General features: G+C 42.7%; 1 protein-coding gene across 1 annotated transcript in view; it reads right to left on the bottom strand.

Moving 5' to 3' along the window:
- LOC128365980 (raftlin-like) overlaps positions 1-20761 on the bottom strand; it is a 121830-nt gene that overhangs the window by 53039 nt on the left and 48030 nt on the right. Inside the window, exons 3-4 of the mRNA XM_053326616.1 lie at positions 16821-16998; positions 5085-5193 (exon numbers count right to left, since the gene is read on the bottom strand). Of these exons, the coding sequence (XP_053182591.1) occupies positions 5085-5193; positions 16821-16998 (287 nt within the window). The remainder of the gene's footprint in view (positions 1-5084; positions 5194-16820; positions 16999-20761) is intronic.

The following is a 20761-nucleotide window of genomic DNA, read 5'->3' on the forward strand; positions in this document are numbered from 1 at the left end:
CACCTTCCTTCCTTCCTTCCTTCCTTCTTTCCTTCCTTCCTTCCTTCCTTCCTTCCTTCCTTCCTACCTAACACCATATCAACTAGTTTGGCATGATCTTACATTATATCTTTTTATATTAAAAAGTCCACTTAAACACTGTATGTGGATAAAATATTTAATATTTGACATTTTCAGGAGCATTCAGTCTTACCTTTGGTTTTAAAAAATGGTGCAAATGTCATTTAAATGACAAAAAAACATTTTAACAAACATGATGCTACTTTAAGACTTTTTAAAAGACATATTTGAATCGCTTCCTTGTGTGTCACTGACCCATATACAGTCTGTGGCTTCATTAATACTGTTTGTAGGTACTTGAACTTCAAGGAAAAGGAAAATATTTTACTTTATACTCCACTACATTTACAATATGTGACAGCTAAAGTTACTTTTTCATGGCAAACAACATAAAATATGACACATGGCATAGATTACACCCTAACTCTTAACATTAATGCATCACTAACTTTATACTGTAATGAGAACTTGAATTATGCATTCACAGGTAGTACTTCCATACTTCTCTTCTGAAAAAAAAACAAAACTATCCCATCCCTCCCCAAAAAGGCCTCTAGCTAAGCTGCCTTTTATTTCCAAAGTCTTAAAGAAAGTTGCTCAGCGCTCAGTCGTGACAACATTTCAGATAAATACCAATCTAGTTTCCATCTGAAGCATTCCTCCTCTCTCCGTCTCCAGTGACATAATGATGTCTTCTGATGTGGGTGAATGCTCTGTGTTGGTGCTGCTGGATCTCAGAGCAGCTTTTGATAGATCACAGCATCCTGATTGAAAGGCTAAAGCAGTGGGAGGAAGTCTCTGGGTGTTATCCGACCTCCCATCGCTTGGATAAGAGTTTCTCTGTGCTGCTTGGTCCCTGCATGGTGTGCCTCAGGGTTCTGCCTTGGGTCCTATACTGTTAGGCCTGACTGTACAAACTCTTTTTAGCAAATGTCCAAATCGGATTTGGCTCTGTTCAGACTGCGCCACACTAATGACCAATCTGACAGGTTGCCGTGGCAACGTCGTCGCAGCGCAGGCGTCATCTAGCGTGTATTGGGTGATGTCATATAACTTCGACAGCAACAACAAACCCTCCAGCTTCACTTGAACGGAGCCATCTCCCCAAAGATTCAGAGTCTGGTTTGGTCCTCCAGTGATATCACCTAGCAACAACAGCTGGAATAAGTCCTCCAGTGATATCACCTAGCAACAACAGCTGGAATAAGTCCTCCAGTGATATCACCTAGCAACAACAGCTGGAATAAGTCCTCCAGTGATATCACCTAGCAACAACAACTGGAATAAGTCCTCCAGTGATATCACCTAGCAACAACAGCTGGAATAAGTCCTCCAGTGATATCACCTAGCAACAACAACTGGAATAAGTCCTCCAGTGATATCACCTAGCAACAACAACTGGAATAAGTCCTCCAGTGATATCACCTAGCAACAACAACTGGAATAAGTCCTCCAGTGATATCACCTAGCAACAACAGCTGGAATAAGTCCTCCAGTGATATCACCTAGCAACAACAACTGGAATAAGTCCTCCAGTGATATCACCTAGCAACAACAACTGGAATAAGTCCTCCAGTGATATCACCTAGCAACAACAACTGGAATAAGTCCTCCAGTGATATCACCTAGCAACAACAACTGGAATAAGTCCTCCAGTGATATCACCTAGCAACAACAGCTGGAATAAGTCCTCCAGTGATATCACCTAGCAACAACAACTGGAATAAGCCCTCCAGTGATATCACCTAGCAACAACAGCTGGAATAAGTCCTCCAGTGATATCACCTAGCAACAACAGCTGGAATAAGCCCTCCAGTGATATCACCTAGCAACAACAGCTGGAATAAGTCCTCCAGTGATATCACCTAGCAACAACAGCTGGAATAAGTCCTCCAGTGATATCACCTAGCAACAACAACAGGAATAAGTCCTCCAGTGATATCACCTAGCAACAACAACTGGAATAAGCCCTCCAGTGATATCACCTAGCAACAACAGCTGGAATAAGTCCTCCAGTGATATCACCTAGCAACAACAGCTGGAATAAGTCCTCCAGTGATATCACCTAGCAACAACAGCTGGAATAAGTCCTCCAGTGATATCACCTAGCAACAACAGCTGGTATAAGAGTCTGGTGTCTCATAGAGTGACGTAGCGTAGAGACGTAGCGTAGAGACGTAGAGAGACGTCACGGACAGTCAAATCCGATCTGAGTGTTTGGAGCCGTTCAGACTCAGACTCATCTGTCTAAATGAGATTTGAAACTTCCTCCCAAAGGTGGTTTCAATCTGGTTACAAAAATTGGATCTCATGTGATTTATGACTGTTCAGACTTCATAAGAGCATCTGGTTCTAGATGGGCTAAAAATCGGATTCTGACTAGCAGTGTGAACGCAGCCTTATAGACGTCTGACCTGCGTTAACAGCTGACTGATTTATTCACACTGACCTTTATCTCTAACCCTAACCCCTAACCCTAACCCTCGTAGAGTCTAGAGTTTATATTTTGTGTGTTTTTAAGGTAAATTGTTGCTTTTGTTTTGTTTGTTTCTTTTATTTTATTTTATATTGTACTGTTGTTTCTTTTTTTTAACAATTTTACTGTTGTGAAGCACTTTGTAACTTGCTCTGTGAAATGTGCTCTAATAAATAAACTTTAATTACTCACTTACTTACACTTGAATTCAGTATAGAGTGTTTTAAATTGCTGCTTCAAGGATCCAAATTAGAAGTTAAAAGTCCACTTAGTTCCTATAGTTGTATCCGAGACCAAGATCCAAATTATATTTAATCTAATTCACCAAATCCTCCAAATTAAATGTTAAAAAATGATGAAATATGATTAAGTCAAGAATGGCAAGCAGACGCAATCATTATAAAACTGGTGAGAGATAAGTATATATTATAATGTGACAGTGACAGTACTCTGGTTTACACACAAAAACAACTTGGGCAGATTTAGGGAAAGATGATTTGGGTTGAAATTACCACCCAGTTAAGGGTAGGGGATGTTCGTCGTCATGGTTACAATAAGAAAACCAAGAGAACTCGCTATCAGCTTGTAGTGCATCATAATTATAGCAGGAGAAAAATGTTGTTCTTTTGAGGTGAGATGGAGAATGTGAACTGTGAAGTGTTGGTGCTCTTATTAGAGCGCGGCTGCTTGTTAACAGCAGAGCGTCGTGCTGCTGCCGGCTCTGGTGCCTTCTCTTTCAATCAGGTCTCTGCATCAAGTCTCTATCTTATATTCTAAAATGCATTCATGTACATTGAGGCTCAGGTTGGTTTGGTCTGTTCTGGATCAGATGTAGACCCCTGAAGACTTTTAATCTGAACACTTGTTCCACTAATGAGTAACCTCACCTCCTGCTGCACTGTTTGGATTTGAAACCATGAAAAGCTGCAGCTAGTCAGACACTAAAGTCACACATGAGGAATGGAAATACTGGACGCTGGCTTAAAATAAAGGTCCTTCAGTAGTGGATGGACTACTCTGATCCTTTATGTAACAGCACCAAAGCATCAATGAAAAAGTAATCCAGTACAAGTTCATGTTATTTATTATTATTGAATAAATGTAGAAAATGATTGCAGTGATTATTGATGTGACAGTTTATAAGCAGCATTTTACTGTTGAAGTTGGTCAAGTTGCAGGTCGGTTATCTGACTATACGATTCATTTATACTGTGTCCACTTCAAAAGGTCAGTTTTTTAAAAGCTTTTTATTTTTTTTGTAAAATATGAGATCATTTGACATATTTAGGTTGATTAGTGAATTAAATTAGACAGTTTTACACTAATATGAAACATCACAAAGGGCCAAACTTGATATTATAAAGGGTCAAAAGGCAAAAAGCTGAGAACTGCTAGTTTAATATTCAACAGTGCATTATATTTTATTAGCGTATAATATGTTAACTCAATGCGTAGCTCCAGTACAGTAAAAACTACCATATTAAGTGGAGTAGAGGTGCATCACGGTCTGTCCGGCCACATGAGGTCATGTTGTATTATTTTGAATTCTTTATTTCCGTCTCTTGTCTCGTTTCAGATCTACTTCCTGTCATGTTTCCCGCCTGTGGGATTGTCTGCCCCGCCCTCATGTGTTGCACCTTTGTCTCATTGTCTTCCCCTCTCTTCGTGTATTTAGTCTCTTTCCCTCCTTCTGTGCCAGATCTTTTTGTGTGAGAGATCCAGAGTTGTAGGATTGTGCTTCTATCGACTTTTTCTAATTACCTACCTTAACCTGGTTCTGATTAGACCCTTGATCTCTTTCTTGCCTGACATCCATTATTAGTTAAATAGTACCTCAATTGTAGTTAAATGTACCTAGCTACCCCCCCCTCCCTCCCCCCACTGCTATTTATTGATTTAGTTTCTATGTGACTAAACTGGCATTGTTACTTTCACTCAAGCGAAAGAGGAAACTGTTCAGACAATGTTGAAATGAATCACTTCATGCATATTTCTGGTAGTAAATGTAGAAGCTTTACAGCTGATTCATACCTGGCATTCCCTGAAATACAGTTTTCTTCTTATATTTTTATGTTCAAAGAAAAAGTGGCAGCAATAAAACCCAACAAAACATCCTATTGTCACGTTTCCAACATGGCAACTGTGCTCCGAGCGCTTTGTGACAAGCTGCTATTAAAAAGTCTTCAACCTGACAGCAGCGTGCTTCTACTTGCAGGTTTAGTAACGCGGTTGAATCACTAAAATATAGTTGTAAACATTCAAAACATTGTGCTCTGTGAACCTTTTAGACAGGATGACATGCTGCACAAATGCAATCTGGAGTTTGGTAGGAGGCGTAGAGTTTATATTCTGGAGACATCCTTCCTTCACACGTCTGCTTAAGATCTTCCAACTCACTATTTGTTGTTTTTGAATAAGCAGCCACCAGAATGTCTCTGCATCTGTCCCTCTTTAACTCCCACTCCCTTCATTCCTCCCTGCATCCCTTCTTCCAGCTGGGCACAAACTGACAAAACCTTCAGCGTTGGCATTTGTAAAGCAGCCCTACCTTCTTGACGTAGCCCTGGATGAGCTCTGGGGTGGGCACCTGCTCAGCAGACAGACACTCTTCCAGCTGTAGTTTGTAAGGTGGGCAGACTGGCTGGCTCCTCTCCACCCTGCAGGCACCACAGTGGGGGAAAGAGGACAATGAGTTTCAGCCTTTCAACCAAGCAGGCTGCTGGACAAACACTTGGTTTACATGAGGGTACCCTTACATGTTCACACACACACACACACACACACACACACACACACACACACACACACACAAACACACACAAACACACAAACACACACACACACACACACACACACACACACACATCCACAAATAGCCTAAAATTATAAAATTACACACATAACCCATCCACAGATGGGGGGTGCTATTCAGAGACCAAAAGCACTAGATCTATAATACCAAAATAACTCCGATCACCAAATTACGCTGCATCAAGAAGCTTTGTTCATGTTACTGCTGCCCTGTGGGAGGCCACAGAAAATACAATAAAACACTTAAGTGAGACAAAGATCCACATGCATGAAAGAAAACACACGGGGAGTACAGAAAGCATTCGATGCAAATCTCGTCTTGCCCCCCCCCCTCAGCCCTCCCCACTGAGGCCATATCAGTATTTTGAGCGGGGAGAATCTATTTATATGGTGTTGTATTTTCCTATTTCTATTCTCTGGAGGAAATCCCAGAGCCAGCCCTGAGGAGACTAATGCCCCAGCTTCCATCTCCCCTGCTCCTCATCCTGTTGACAAGGCGAAGAAGCCCCACACACCCTTTTCCTCAGTGTACACTATAGTGCATGTACTGTACTGTAGGTGTGTGTGTGTGTGTGTGTGTGTGTGTGTGTGTGTGTGTGTGTGTGTGTGTGTGTGTGTGTGTGTGTGTGTGTGTGTGTGTGTGTGTGCTCTGCATGAGTTCTGGCTTTGCACGGACACCTGATGAGAAAGAGGGTAAAAGATGCATGTGTGCATGTTAGTGTGTGTATTAAAGCCTGTGCATGCTGCTGCTTCCCAGTTCACACAAAGGCTCCCTCTGAGTGCATGTGCGTGTGTTTGTGTGTGTATGAAGAGAGAGAGAGGAGGGGGGGGGGGGGGGGGGTCCTAATGCATTATCACTGTGATTTTTCTGCCATGTCCTCTTTTGGATGCAGGAAACATATCATGCATGACACTTATACTTCTCATAATACAACTCAACTTTTGATAAACCCTTCCTGCCTGATAAACACCCATCTTCCACACTTTAAGCACCCACTTTGTCTCCCAGGCTTTCTAAGGAAAAAAAAAAAAGTTGTCTCTAAGCCTTGAACTGAGATTAAAGTCACTATCACTGCATTATCACTTTAAACCCAAGCTTAGACCTTCCTGTACATTTCACAGCACTGTGTCACTTCATCCCTCCAGAAAAATCCCTTAAAAAAAAAAAGACCCAGTCACCACACTTCCCCCCCCCCCCCCCCGTCACTGAAACCCGTCGCTCTGCGTATATCGCTGTGGCAGCACACAGACGCACAGAAACTGGGCCGACTGATTCATTAAGTACAAACACAGCTCACACGCTCTGTGAAACATTCATTACAGCAAACGGTGGAGAGAGAGAACCGACTCTAGTTTTTTCGCAGCGTCATTAGATTCAAAGGCACGACAGCAGAAGCCTGGTGGCGCTGTCAGAAAGGTGCATGTATACCCCCCCCCCCCCCCTCGTTGGTTCCTACATCAATCAAAACCGACCAGTTTGGCTCCAGGCAAAACTTCAGGGAGCAAAACGGAGAGAAAGAGGGAGAGGCAGCCGGTGGAGTGTATATACTGTAATGTAGTGAAGCGCAGAGCATTATAGACCTTGTACAACATGTTTTAGCAATATTGTACTAAGAGGTCTACAGGTGCCCCGTGCACTACTCTTGCTGCAAGTTAAGAGGCAGCCTCAGAAATTCAAATTAATAGAAATTCATGTTGAAGCGATATTAAAAGTGCTTTTCATCATTCAGCATCAATCTATAAAACAAAAACAGTCATTTTGAGCTTTTTTAAAATAAAAAATCAAGAACTTGCACTTAACCACGATAATTTGATTTCATTCTGTGCCATCAAACGGAGGAGGTGTTGCTTTTTTCCAAACTGTTCAATAAATCATATTTTGGAATAAACCTGTGAATGGAGGGAGGCTTCTGCAGGCAGAGAGCTGGAACGGCAGTGAAGGGAGAAGTCAGCGTGTGAGAACAACTCCGTCCTGGAGGGAGGCCTCGGGTTAAAAATAGCAGCTGCATCACCTGCCGTCCATCTTCTGTGTAAAACGGTGACTTTTCATGCAGCGTGCAGCTCTGGCTGTCAGCTCCCGAGGCCTCGTGTGGTTAGACGGGTGTCAAATGCCTTCCTGCCTGCCTCCCCCCCGCCCACCTACCTGGAGATCCTTCCTGGATGAATACACCTGCTAACCACTCCCCCCCCCCCTCCTCTCGCCTGCCCACAGATGGGTCACATGCTTTCTTTCAGCGTCTTTCGTTGGACTAATCACTCCCCGAGGAGCTGAACGTTCACATGGTAACTAATTGTGTATTACCTGTTAATGGCTTGCTTTGGGATTTGTTTTAGCGGTGTAGCGGCTACATCGTTTGTAATTGTGTGGTTTCCAATTACACTGAGCTCACTGAGGTATGAGAGGAGGTTATGTTGGCATGTTGTTATTTTTCAGTGGCTGCCAGTACCTAATCTTTTCTCAGAATAAAACCTGCGAGAGGATTTTATATATATATATATATATATATATATGTGTGTGTAAAGTGGTGTTTCTGTTGATGAAGTTTCTATAGGTGGTGTTTGGGAACTATGCTCCCAAAAGCAAGACACTCAAGTCTCTGTTCTAACAATGAAAAATATATAAGGTAGAGACAGACAGATTTTGCATGGCCACACGGTTTGAATATTTAATTATCAGGCTTTGCATTGAGCACACCTGGATAGATAAAGCAGACTAACACTCTGCAGTCATGCCAGCAGCTCAGTGAGGATGCATTTAAACACAGCAACGCTTTGAACTTAATAGTAAATTCATTGGTAAAGAACTCTGAATGCTAACACTAACGCTAAAATGCTAATGATTAAAAGTATATTAGCTTATTTAACATATTCATTATATTGGTTTAGGATGCTTTAAACAGGAGATGTTGATGGTAACGGGAACCTAAGTCAAATATTTACAGTTAGGATTCATCCCATAAAGAATGTGTGAGTGTTTGTCAGACCGCCATGATCATCTATAGAGACGTTGATATGCCTAAAAATATACACACACACACACACACACACACACACACACACACACACACACACACACACAGGGAGGTTGGTCATCATTCAGATACCTTCCTTCCTTCCTCCCTTCCTTCTGTCCTTCTTTCCTTCCCTGCTTCCTTCTTTCCTTCTTCTCTCCTTTCCCTCCTTCCTTCTTCTCTCCTTTCCCTCCTTCCTTCCTTCCTTCCTCCGTTCCTTCCTTCCTCCCTTCTTCCCTTGACTCGAGGACAGCAGGAGGGTTGATAACATGCGACGGACTCTTCCTGTTTAGACTTCATTTGAGAATTTAAGGTTTACTTGGATTCGCCTCGAGAGACTTCAGAACAACATAACTTCCTGCTGTTTGACTTATTTGTCCATAAAAATGTTTTTCTGTGCTTAAAAAGTAATTGCATCGCTTCCTGTTGCAGAAGCATCGTTCTTAGGAAGATGCTTTTTTAAGCCAGTCACTGTTGGAAAGTAACAAAGTTGGTATTTGTGAAAATGCTTTAAATGACTACTTTAATGTCGCCCTGTTTCAGGAAATTGCTCGAGAACAGTTGAATTACACTCACTGTATATAATGTTCCTCATGCAGGAAAGCCGAGGCTGTGTAGTCGGTGAGTGAAGATGTGAATCCCTTCCTGTTTCTTTTGCTTAAGGAGCCGAGCCGTGTCGGGCCTCTCACGCTCCGCTCATCTATTGCTATGACGACACAGTCAGGGAGCATCTGAACCCATGTTTAGCACTCTGTCACCGTGGAGCTTTAATAATACAGCGCACCTCTTCTAATGTCACATTTTCACACGTTTGTGAGTAATTTCACCAGAGCGGATCCTCTCTAATGGTTTTTAGTCCCGTACCTCTTTATTTTCCTCTTTCTCTCTCTCCATCTCTCTATCTCTCCATCTCTCCACCCTTCTCCTCCCTCTCAGCCCATCCCTCTCTTTCTCTGCCTGAGCACATGGGAGCTTCTTGCAATTACCCAATAATGATGAATATATCCCATCAGACATTGCCTGCTGAACTGTAACCCTATTCCATCGCAACCAAATTGAACATTGGGAAATTTGACAGTTGACATTTTAAATTTTCAAACGGTGCAATCCATTCTGTCGGCGTTGCAGGGTTTTTTTTTTATATTCTTCTTACCCCCCCCCCTCCCCCACCCCCCCCACCATTGAAGGTTGTAACAGGGAGGCTGCCGGCGCCGATGACAAATTGCTGTCTAAGGTTTCTAAAGTTATAACCCAATTAACCAGATATGTCAGTCAGGTGACGGTGTCTAAACATTTACAGATGACACGCCGCTGTGTGTACACAACCTCTGTGTAGTTCCTGACTGTGCACAGACTCCTGCAGCGTCACCCCCTCATCCAACCCCCCCCCCCCCCTTCCCCCCTCCCCTCTCTCTACATGTAAAGTGCTTTGTTGGCTGAGCCTTTCACACTGTGGCTAATACTGTAGAGACTCGATTGGGCCTGTGTCCGCAGACATACTGTGCATGCTAAATAAAGACGCATATGCAGCTGCTGTTCACCAGTCAGCTTCTCTACCTCCACTTTAGCTTTGTTTTTTAATGCAGTCACAAATGCGGTTAGTTTTGGAGCAATGGATGAATGGCTTGCTCGTTGTCATGCTTTCAGGCCCATTCACTGCAACACCCACAACCCTTCCTCGTCCTCTTTTTCTTCCTTTTTTTCCCATTTCTGCATCTGACAGCAAAAGGGAACTGGAAAGGAGCTGCTCTGCTTTTTGGTTTCTCTTCCCTCATTTTCCCCTGGTGGAGATTTGGATTCCCCTGGGCTGGTGCTGATGTGAGCAGCTGTCTCCACGGTGACAGACGCCGGAGATAAAGCCCGGGCCCCCGCTTTCGGCCGGGGCCATCAAAGGATAGTAGACTCCTCTGCCCTTTTCACTCAATATCTCTCCCTCTCTCTGCTTTTTAAAAATCCCTTTCAGCCTCTCTGTGTCTTCCTCTCTCTACTTCTTCACACCCCTACTGTGATTTTCCTTTCTTCCTCTCCAACCCCATCCCTCTTCCCCCCCTCATGGTGTCTTTTTCTTTGCAGCAAGGCAAGCATGTCTTTGAAAAAAAAGAAGAAGAAAAAAAGAAATGCAGTCCATTCAGCTGTAGCCTTTTCATAAAGAATCGATAATTCTGTTGTCCGGTTTTGCAGCGGCGAAGAGCTAAGGAGTGGATGATTTGTATGAATGTCTGTGCATGCTCGAAGTGAAGCTCATTGTTCTATACAACAGCATGGGAGGTGATTACAAATGGACACAATCTATAGGAAGGGAGGGCAGATAAGGTGCCGTGCATTTAAACTATATGACCTTCTAGGCTGGCTGCCTTTTCTCACCACAGTAACGAAAGATACGTACCAGTCGTCTGTGTTTCTGCACACTTATTCACCAACGTGGGAAAGTTGGTTTAGTGAAAAAGAGAAAATGTGGTTAAGACAGAAACTGATTTTTAAAAATGATTGGCTTTGATGTTGTGGTGCCTGCATGTGCTTCTTTTACTGTTGATAAAACATTCATGTGATATTGTCATTCACAGTTAAGAGACAATCCTCTGTGATCAGAAAATTGAAGAGAATAAAATGAAATCACTACAAGCAGCTGATAAAACCCTCACAGGGTCCTTGAATGTCTTCTAAGGTAAGAGGCAGCAGTGAAATGACTCGATGGTAGATTTAAAAAGTTTTACTGGATAGCAGACAGTGAAGAAAGTTTCTTGAGCTTCATTTTAATCTGCTCACATCTTCTTCTTGTATATACTTGTGTGAAGACAGCTGAAGGCAACAAGCATTGATTTGCTTTTTTTTTCTCTCCTGCATCATTTTGATGTAAGACCTCCAAACCTGACAGCTTTTTGTCATTTAATCAAACGGCCTTATCGTGGCGTTGTGAAGCGGTCTTATGTGGTTGTGTAAGGCGGTAACGAGACATTGTTAGAAGGCCATAAAATATCTTTGGGGGGGGGGGGGTGTCTCCCTGGAACCATGAGCTTAATCTTGCTCCAACCTTTAGTTGTCCACTTTAAGTTTTTTTTGTGCTTTGGGATTTCTGGACTTTTGGTGTTTTGGGTTTGATTTGTTGCAGCTGGAGGTTAAAATGTTTTATTCCACATGTTTTATTTTCTGTCTTCTAGTGTTGGTGCGTCTTTAATGACATCTAAGTCCTGGATCATTTATGTGATTTTCAGGATTTTGCAGGTGTGGCTGTGTAATTAATGTTCTCGTTCAGAGGTATATATACGCAGTAACGAGAACATTGTTAGAAGGCCATAAAATATATTAGGGAGGTGAAGTCTGACTTTGGATGCTTTCTCCTTCCAACAATCAGTGTTGGCTTCTTTTTACCATGAGCTCAATCTTTCTCCAACCTTTACTTGTCTAAACTTAATGTCTTTTTGTGCTTTGGGATTTCTGGACTTTTGGTATTTTGGGAGTTTTGGGGTTGATTTGTTGCAGATGGGGGAGGTTTTCTGTGTGTCTAAGTCCTGGATCATTGAAGTTATTTTCAGGATACAGCAGATTATATGAGATTAAGGCTGTGTTAGAAACCGCATACTACATACAGTAATACATACTTCTATACTACATACTTCTATAATACACACTAAAGGACCAGATAGTAATCAGATCGTCTACACTGTAGTAAACTACACGATTACCCATAATGCATTTGGTTCCTACCCGAGCTGAAATCATCAGGCTGAAGCTGATTTCATTTTAGCTCTAACTCTGTAAATATACCACTTTATCCACATTTCTAACCTTTTTAGGAAGAAAGTAAAGTATCCCTTTAGATCCACAGTGTGACGCTAATCTGTCCAAATAACACCTGTTTAAAGTTTTGTTCCTGCAAATTCGGAGTTAGCCGTAGCGAGTAACGCACTTCCTGTCATTTTCACAAAATAAAACACCTGTTGCCTTTTATTATTAAGAAAACCATAACGATCGAGTTGGTGCTTTTATTTTGAAAACAGGAAGCGAACATACCCTCGCTGTAGCTAACTTGAAACCACCGAGGTGGTGATCTGTGACGTTTGCTTTTCTCAGAAGTTGCGTTGCATCTTGGGTAATGTGAGTGTGAGTAGTAGCGTTGCATCTTGGGTAATGTGAGTGTGAGTAGTAGCGTTGCATCTTGGGTAATGTGAATGTGAGTAGTAGCGTTGCATCTTGGGTAATGTGAGTGTGAGTAGTAGCGTTGCATCTTGGGTAATGTGAGTGCGAGTAGTAGCGTTGCATCTTGGGTAATGTGAGTGTGAGTAGTAGCGTTGCATCTTGGGTAATGTGAGTGTGAGTAGTAGCGTTGCATCTTGGGTAATGTGAGTGTGAGTAGTAGCGTTGCATCTTGGGTAATGTGAGTGTGAGTAGTAGCGTTGCATCTTGGGTAATGTGAGTGCGAGTAGTAGCGTTGCATCTTGGGTAATGTGAGTGTGAGTAGTAGCGTTGCATCTTGGGTAATGTAAACCATCCAGGAACTTCTCACATACTCTAAATCACTACGCAGTTAGGGTTAACCCTACGACATACTTCACATGATGTCAGAGTTAGTAGAGGAGTAGGAAACAGACCCTAAGTTTGTGTTTTTGGTTTCCCGCCTGTGTTCCTGTGCTTGTTTTTCTCTTCCTCTGCTCATCATCACACCTGGCCAGTATCAGCCTCGTTAGCCCTGCCCTGCTCTGTGTTTGCACACCTGGCCTGTATCAGCCTCGTTAGCCCTGCCCTGCTCCCAGTGTCTGTACGTTCGCCCGGTTCTTGGTTTGGTGAATAAATCTATTCTTCAGTTCTTTGTCCCTGCTGTGCTCTGAGTCTGAGTCCAGCTGCTTTGTTCCACATGACACTTAACCAGACTTTTAAAGAGGCGTCAGTTCAGAAAATGCAGCATTCACATTTTTAATGAATTCCCATTTTGAAATAAATTATATTCTGATGGACAAAAACGCCCCAGATAAGAAGACAAGGATATTAGAAGTAAAACTGTCAGCCAACACGTCTTTAAAGATCTTCAGTTTCTTCCCGTGGCTGTCGGGTGATTGACGGTAAGCTTGGCATATCAGAGCGCCGTACGCTGCTCAGCTCTGCCAACATTACAGTCAATAATGATAAAAACCGAAAGTTTGACAAACCCAAATTAAGTTGTCATGTTTGCTGTGATGAATTATCTCGCATTGTTTCTCAGACGAGGAAAAAGCAGCGAATATGTTCTTCTGAAGACAAGAGAAACAAACCCCTCCGATATCTCCGGCAGACACCAGCGGGGGAGAGACGGCGGCAGGTTAGACAGTCGGCACTAACTTGAAAACTGCTTCTTTATTTCCTCAGGACACAATTTCTGCACATTCCCTCCACCACCTCAGAATTTAAATTATCATCAGCATACATTTGCACAAACCAATTAATTGCTTCCTTTCTAATTTACTACTTTTTGAGTTTATTATTATTTTTTTCTTATCTTTTGTTTTTTTGTTTATTGCCTCCGCTTAGTTTTCTTCTTCTACATTGGATCCTTACATTTTCTTTTTCCAATGTAACTCTCCCGTGTGGATCAACAAAGTTTTTATCTTCTCTTATTTTATCTCAAACTCCTTTTTTACATAATTCTCTCTGGTCTCAACAACAACAGTTTTTTTATTGCATCTTTCGTGCTGTTTTTTTTTTTAATGATAACTCTGCAGCAGAACTGTCAGGGAACAGCTGCTCTGATTATTACACTCCTCACTCTCGGTTGCTTGTAATATCAGGTATTGGTTTTTCTGCAATCATTGTACTGTCGCTGTGGGTGAGAGTGTTAGCTAAATGACTGAAATGTCAATGTAGATTAGTCGCAGTAGTGTTGGGTTGAGGCTCGGCACTGATGAAATTACAGGAATGGGTTTGTCAGCTTTAAAGCCTTGAAGTGAATTCTGCTCAGCAACAGCAGAGGGGGATTTAAACAGTTTGTCACCCACTATAACGATACCCCCCCCCCCCCCCCCCCAAAAAAAAAAGTCTAACTTACAAGAGTTTTGCATGTGAAAGCAAGGAAGCTCTTAACACACGGAAGCAAGAGGTGAAAGGTTCAAGAGCTGAATGTGTAACCTCTTCAGAGAGGGGCAAGACACACACTCTCTCACACATCCATGCCCTGCAGCCAGGAAACCGTGTTCGGGTAAACAGGCCTGGATGTTTGCTGGGGCTCCAGAGCCAGACTGAGCAGCCACTGGGGCTCCAGAGCCAGACAGAGCAGCCACTGGGGCTCCAGAGCCAGACTGAGCAGCCACTGGGGCTCCAGAGCCAGACTGAGCAGCCACTGGGGCTCCAGAGCCAGACAGAGCAGCCACTGGGGCTCCAGAGCCAGACTGAGCAGCCACTGGGGCTCCAGAGCCAGACAGAGCAGCCACTGGGGCTCCAGAGCCAGGCTGAGCAGCCACTGGGGCTTTAGCTGCTGGACTCCGCCTGTCTGCATGTCCCCTAACCCTAACCCCCGCCAGCACAACAACACGCACAAAGACAAAAACACCTTCTCTTCATAGCTTCAGTCTTTTTTGATTGTCTTGTTTTTATTTGAACTGACTTTACGAGACGTGGTCCTGAATAAGCCGATCAGGTTTCATGACCCCTTGGGGCCGCCAAAGCCAGCAAATGCCAGGATGAATTTTCCCCAAAAGCTATAAAAACTTTTTCTCTTTTTTTTTTTTAGAGGAATTTTTGACCAGACAAAAAGAAAAATCAACATCCTGTCTTCACCATTGGCGTCTTCTAGCCTGAGCTCTTCTAGCCCTGAATAGTTCTCCACTTTGAGCTTTTTTGTCTTCAGTAAAAGAAAAGTGTCGAGACCAATCAGAGAGCGTTTGGAGATACTTGTCTCTTATTGGCTTGCAGGTCCCTGACAATTCTTCAATTGTTGGGGAATTTTCATCTCTTTTGTGAAATTGCCATTGTATTACGGGTTTCTGAGGATTCTTCCCATAATGTACGGCGAGTAATAATGGTTGTAAGTATCTGATATGATGCTCGGCTGGAATATTCATGTGCAGATTATATGGTAAATCAAATCCAAACCCTTTCCTTCCTTTTCCAAAGTCAATTTAGAAGTATGTTTTATATTTGATGGAGAAGAATCTGGACTCAACCCCCTGATGGTTAACAGTCCAGCCAGAGCCCCTAACCCTCCACTGTCCAACACTGTCCCTCCATGCCCTTCAGCCTCCTTTGGAGTCATTCCCTGGCGTCCTGCCCTGATTGAGGTGCACGCCCAACCCCAACCCCCCTGCAGTTCCCTGGACAGAGGGGCTCGGGCACAGGGCTGGAGGGCAGATGTAGGGGGTGGCGGTGACTTTGGACCATGCAGCTGGTTATGGCTGGAGCATTGAAAGGGCTGATGATAGAAGATTGAGATTATTGCTGACTGATATCCAAATGCAGTTGCCCATATGACAGCTTGCTGAGCCACTAACAGATGTTGTGATGCTCTGGTGCAGACAGCGGCACGTCACTGAAAGGTTACAGGACTGACACGCACTATTAAACACAACTGTATTTTCTCAGGTGGTATCCAACATTACACAGACTAAAAATAATTTGTTATATAATAGTTATAAACATGTGTAATTAGTGTGTGGCTTACCGAGCAGGCAGCATACCATTTTCGTACCACTCAAGACGTGAAGATTAAGTATTTTTCTGCATAATGACTTCAATTAAAGTACATTAGTAATCTTGACATTGTCTTAAGTGGCCATAATGGCTACATCATTTTGTGATAACAGTGGCCTTATTCTCAGGGGTGTAAGCGAGGAAGTCTGGGGTCCCTGCCAGATGATTGCCTCAGGGCCAGACCCTTGCCTTAGTTTATTAACATATTTTAAATAAGTGTCCTCTCCCTTTTAATTGATGACCGATGAGAGTGAAGCTTATAATAGTAAAAAAAAAAAAAGCCTGTGTGTTGTGTAAATGTGTAAGTGTGGTATACACAGGGGTCATTTAAAAAGGAAATTATGTTATTTATCAGCAGGAGTTGCAGCAATGTTTGAGCAGAATCTCAATAAATCCCAATAACATCTGATTACTCAGTTTAAATAAAAAACTATCAGGACACTCAGTAAACTCAGCATATTACAGTATTAACTGTATGCAACTTTCTACTTGCAGTGCTTTTGCATTGGCTATTTCCATTGTTGTCTAAGTTGCAAACCAAAGTGTTCCCTCCTTTCTCCTTCATCTATTTATGTATTTGAGATTATGCAATGTTTTTTAAAAATACTTTTCTTAAGGTAGCAAAGGGAACCTGTGGAGCAACACATTTCCTGGAATCAAATCCAGGATGTTGCAGTTGCAGCATGGTATGCATCTTAACCATTATCCCGCCATGATGCCTCATTACACATTTAAATACCTCTCTCTCTCTCTCTCTCTCTCTGTCTCTCTCTCTCTCTCTCTCTCTCTCTCTCTCACACGGCTCTTACCCGTCGCAGAGTCGGACCAGTATGGCCCGGTAGAGCTGGTGTGGTAAGCTGTTGGACTCCGGACCACAGGGGTGGATGAACGGGTGAACGGCTGCCAGAACGAAGCCCTGCTGGTAAAGCTCCTGCAGCTGGTCTGGCAGCTCCCGCACAGACGAGAGATGCAGCGTGGACGTCCCACCTGAGACACACCGAGAGGGAGAAGAACGTGTGAGACAAAACAATCTGATCTGGAGACATTTCTGCTGCTGTGCTGTTTCTGTTTCTGTGGAAAGTTTAAAGTTTCACTTGTCAAACTGAGCAAGTTTATGAAATTTTAATATGCTGTATTCCTTATCTCTAGGCAACCCTGTCTCCTCGAAATTACTTTGCAATATCATAATATTTTCTGTTGCAAATTTGTAATATATCAAATATTTGGCAATACAAATGAGTCTAAAGCGGGTTGGAGACAGGGTGGCTGTCATCCAAGGCTGTCACTGCTCCTATTCATAATTAAATTATCCTTCTGTTTATTCTCAACACATTGCAGCTCTGTCTGTAAAGTAATAACTTAAATTATTATACATGACTTTTCTCTGGAAAAAGACATTTACATTTAGAACTTCATTCCCTTTAAGTTTATATGTATTACAAGATATTACACACTGCTACTAAAAGCTGTTTTAACCACATCTACAAAAGCTCTTCAATTCTTCTCACTTCATTTTGTGACACACACAAAAGAATGATTTTAGCACCGTTCAGCTCAGTGGGATAAACAGCAAGAAAGGTTGTGTGCTTACAGTTTCGCTTTTCAAAAGTAAACTGACAAAAGGAAACCGCATGAGAAACGTTTCTAACTGAAACTCTCGGTCTTTGCAATCCGTCCGTCTGTCACCTTACGTCAATGACATAAATTACACGACTTCCTACCCCCCCAACCCTAACCCTCCCCCCAACCCTAACCCTAACCCTAACCCTCCTCACAACAACCTTCTTCCTCAGGACCTCGTTATAACACAGGATCCATCACAGCTCGGTCGACCTAACCTCACACATTATTCTAATGAGAATAACCAACAGCACAACAGAGAAGAAGAGACACCAAACCTGTAAAGTAAAATTTGCTTTAAAAAAAATTACCATGTGAGAGATTTGCAATTCAGATCTCAACACTGATTTTTAAAAGCATTCACGGTTTGTTTTGGTAATTAGCATCACTCCTTTCGCTCCATCCCCTCAATCTGGGAGTTAATAAGAGTGGATCAAAATCCAATCAGAGCTGATTGCTTAGGCTCTGTATCACAGCAGCTCTCTCTGTTCTGACACTTACTTTGATTCCTTCTCAGCTCAACTTTTACTCGTCCAAGTAGCGCGGACAAAGGCCTGACGTTAATGAGCGGCAATCAGTGGGAGAAAAGAAAGTTAGGGACAGAGTTTCTGCAAAGCTCCTTCTCAGCATTATGTCCCTCCCAGCTTTCCCCCAGGGGATGAAAACCTGCAGCAGACAGCCGCTGGTGACGGCTTCATTCAGGGAGCAACCAGCTGTGTTACAACAAACCACACACAGCTTCTGTCAGGGAACATCAGCCAATCAGGATGAATGGTAATGAGTGCGGGAAAGGAGAGTGGTTAAGGTTCAGCAATGGGAGCGATTAGATTAGGAAAATAGGGAAGATGCAAAGCCTAATAGCGGGAAGGAGAAAGAGAGAGGATGGACGGGAATGATGGAGGAATAAACGGCAGAGAGGTCAAAACACAGAGGAAGAGAAAGTTAGGGAGGCCATAATGGAGACGGCGCTTGGCCCTGGATGCATAGCGGCTGGGATCCCAGCAGTACGCTGCACGAGGCGACATTTACTGCAGGCCAAACAGCTGGGGTGCATGGGAGAGAGCCAAGACAAAGAGCTGGATGCAGAATGGGAATCTGGGGAGATGAGAGGAGAGGAGGGAGGGATAGAGGGAGGGATAGAGGGAGGGAGAGGTCTGGTGGTCTGTACGGGCTGTCACAAGACGTGGGAAATGCTGCTATGGCTAATTAGATTCAATGAGACTGTACAGAGGGAAAGCTTTAGATCCATGAGAAAAGTCAAAGTATAGAAGTTCAATGGGAGGTCAGACGGAGGGTGAGTGTGGGTGGAGCAGGAAGGAGAGACGATGCCAGCCAGCGGGTCTTTTCTTTTTGGTCTCAGGTAGCATCAGGAAGGCTAACACTATAGCTACCATCATAATCCGTGACAAGGCATGAAAGCTACTCTGCAAGTGTAATTAGATGCGAGCTACTAATAATCCACTTCAATTAAAAAGACTGTCGATATGATGGACTATGTGTCTTTGATGTGTAATCTGTTTGTGATTGACTATCTGGCTCCAAAAACTGCAAAACCTGAATTTTAATTGGTTTACTTTCTCATTATCAATGTTACTATCATCATATAAATAAAACATACACCCCCCACACAAAGCAACACAAGGACATCTGGGGCCTAAACTCAGTCAGCAAGCCATCCCCAATTTAAATTCCTTACACCAAACGGCACGCTCGTCCACATACGGACTGTTGTTGTTTGTTTGTTGAAGTCTTGGTAATGTGTGCATGCTTGCAAACTTGTTCTGCATAACATCTGTGTAATTTATTACATTTGGCCAGAGCAAACTCCTGCAGCACTAACATGCAGATTTGTTGTTTATTATATGTGAGTGACTGATTTATTGAACTGAGAAACATTTACTGCTGCCATTGTATATATTTTACATGCGCCTCTTTTATATTTCACACATTATTTATTTGCACATTCAAGGGAGAAGAAGCCACTGAAGTACTTTATGACATGCTGGTATGATTGTGGATGTGTCAAATACAATTTAAAATCATGGAGCATAATTAAATACACGTCACACTTATAGTTGTAAAGCCTTTGACCAACATTACACCGACATACTGACATGCTATTGACTCCAGTCAAGTGTAATATAGTTAAACACATTTTTCATTGAAGGCTGTCTTAGTGTGCATACCTCCTTAAATGAAGTAAAGCTTGCTAAGTAAACTTAAGAGGTGGCGTGACTGCACACAAAGCCAAAGCAAACACACAGGTGGACAAACCCAGCGCAGCGCTAAGGGAGGCAAAGATGCTTCAACGGGAAAATGTTTCTGCTCGGAACTTTGTTTTCTTTTGGCATTTATCTGTACATGGGTTGACTATTGGAAATGTAAGAAACTGAAGCAAAAAAACAAACTGTCTATGAAATATGTATGTATGTATATATGACGCACACTGGAGATGGGATCCATGTATGGCATTCATGCAATTGTGTCTTATTAGCTCTTTTTCAGTTTCGACTGTTTTTTGGGTTTTTTGTTTTTTTCTCACTACAGTTTTTTGAAAACTCAATAAAACACAATTTGAAATAGAAAATGTTTCTGCTCAAACACAAAAAGCACATATCCTGCTGTGAGACGTACAGCATGAACATGAATCAAGGTGAAAGTCTTCACACACCATAACAGCTGATCTCTGTCTATGAATCTTTTTAAATGTCTTTGAACCAGTCAAATAAAAAGTATATTTAATCTGATTTGTGTCTTTATAACACCTGTAATTGATTATCTTCAAAAATGAGATTAAAATAATCCTGTTGGATGGAATATGTCTCTCCCCAACCCTTTCCCACTTTGACAAACCACACTTCCTCTGGCAGACCAATTCAACTAAAGCTCATATGTGTGACATTGTTCCGTGAGTCTGTATCACAATAGCGTGGCGTGCTTTCAGTTCATCATCAAGACAGAAGAAAGAGGGATTTCTGGAACAAGCCTGCTAGCACCAATCAGGAGGCAGCCCCTGTGATGTAGATAGAGAGCTGATTCAGTTTGGATCCCAACTCTTCCCCTCCAGGCACAAATCCAGAGGTTCATTGTGAAACCACTAAAGAAGCAGAGGAAGAAGAAGAAGGGGAGG

Source organism: Scomber japonicus, chromosome 10 (assembly GCF_027409825.1).
Source record: "Scomber japonicus isolate fScoJap1 chromosome 10, fScoJap1.pri, whole genome shotgun sequence".
Lineage (NCBI taxonomy): Eukaryota > Metazoa > Chordata > Actinopteri > Scombriformes > Scombridae > Scomber > Scomber japonicus.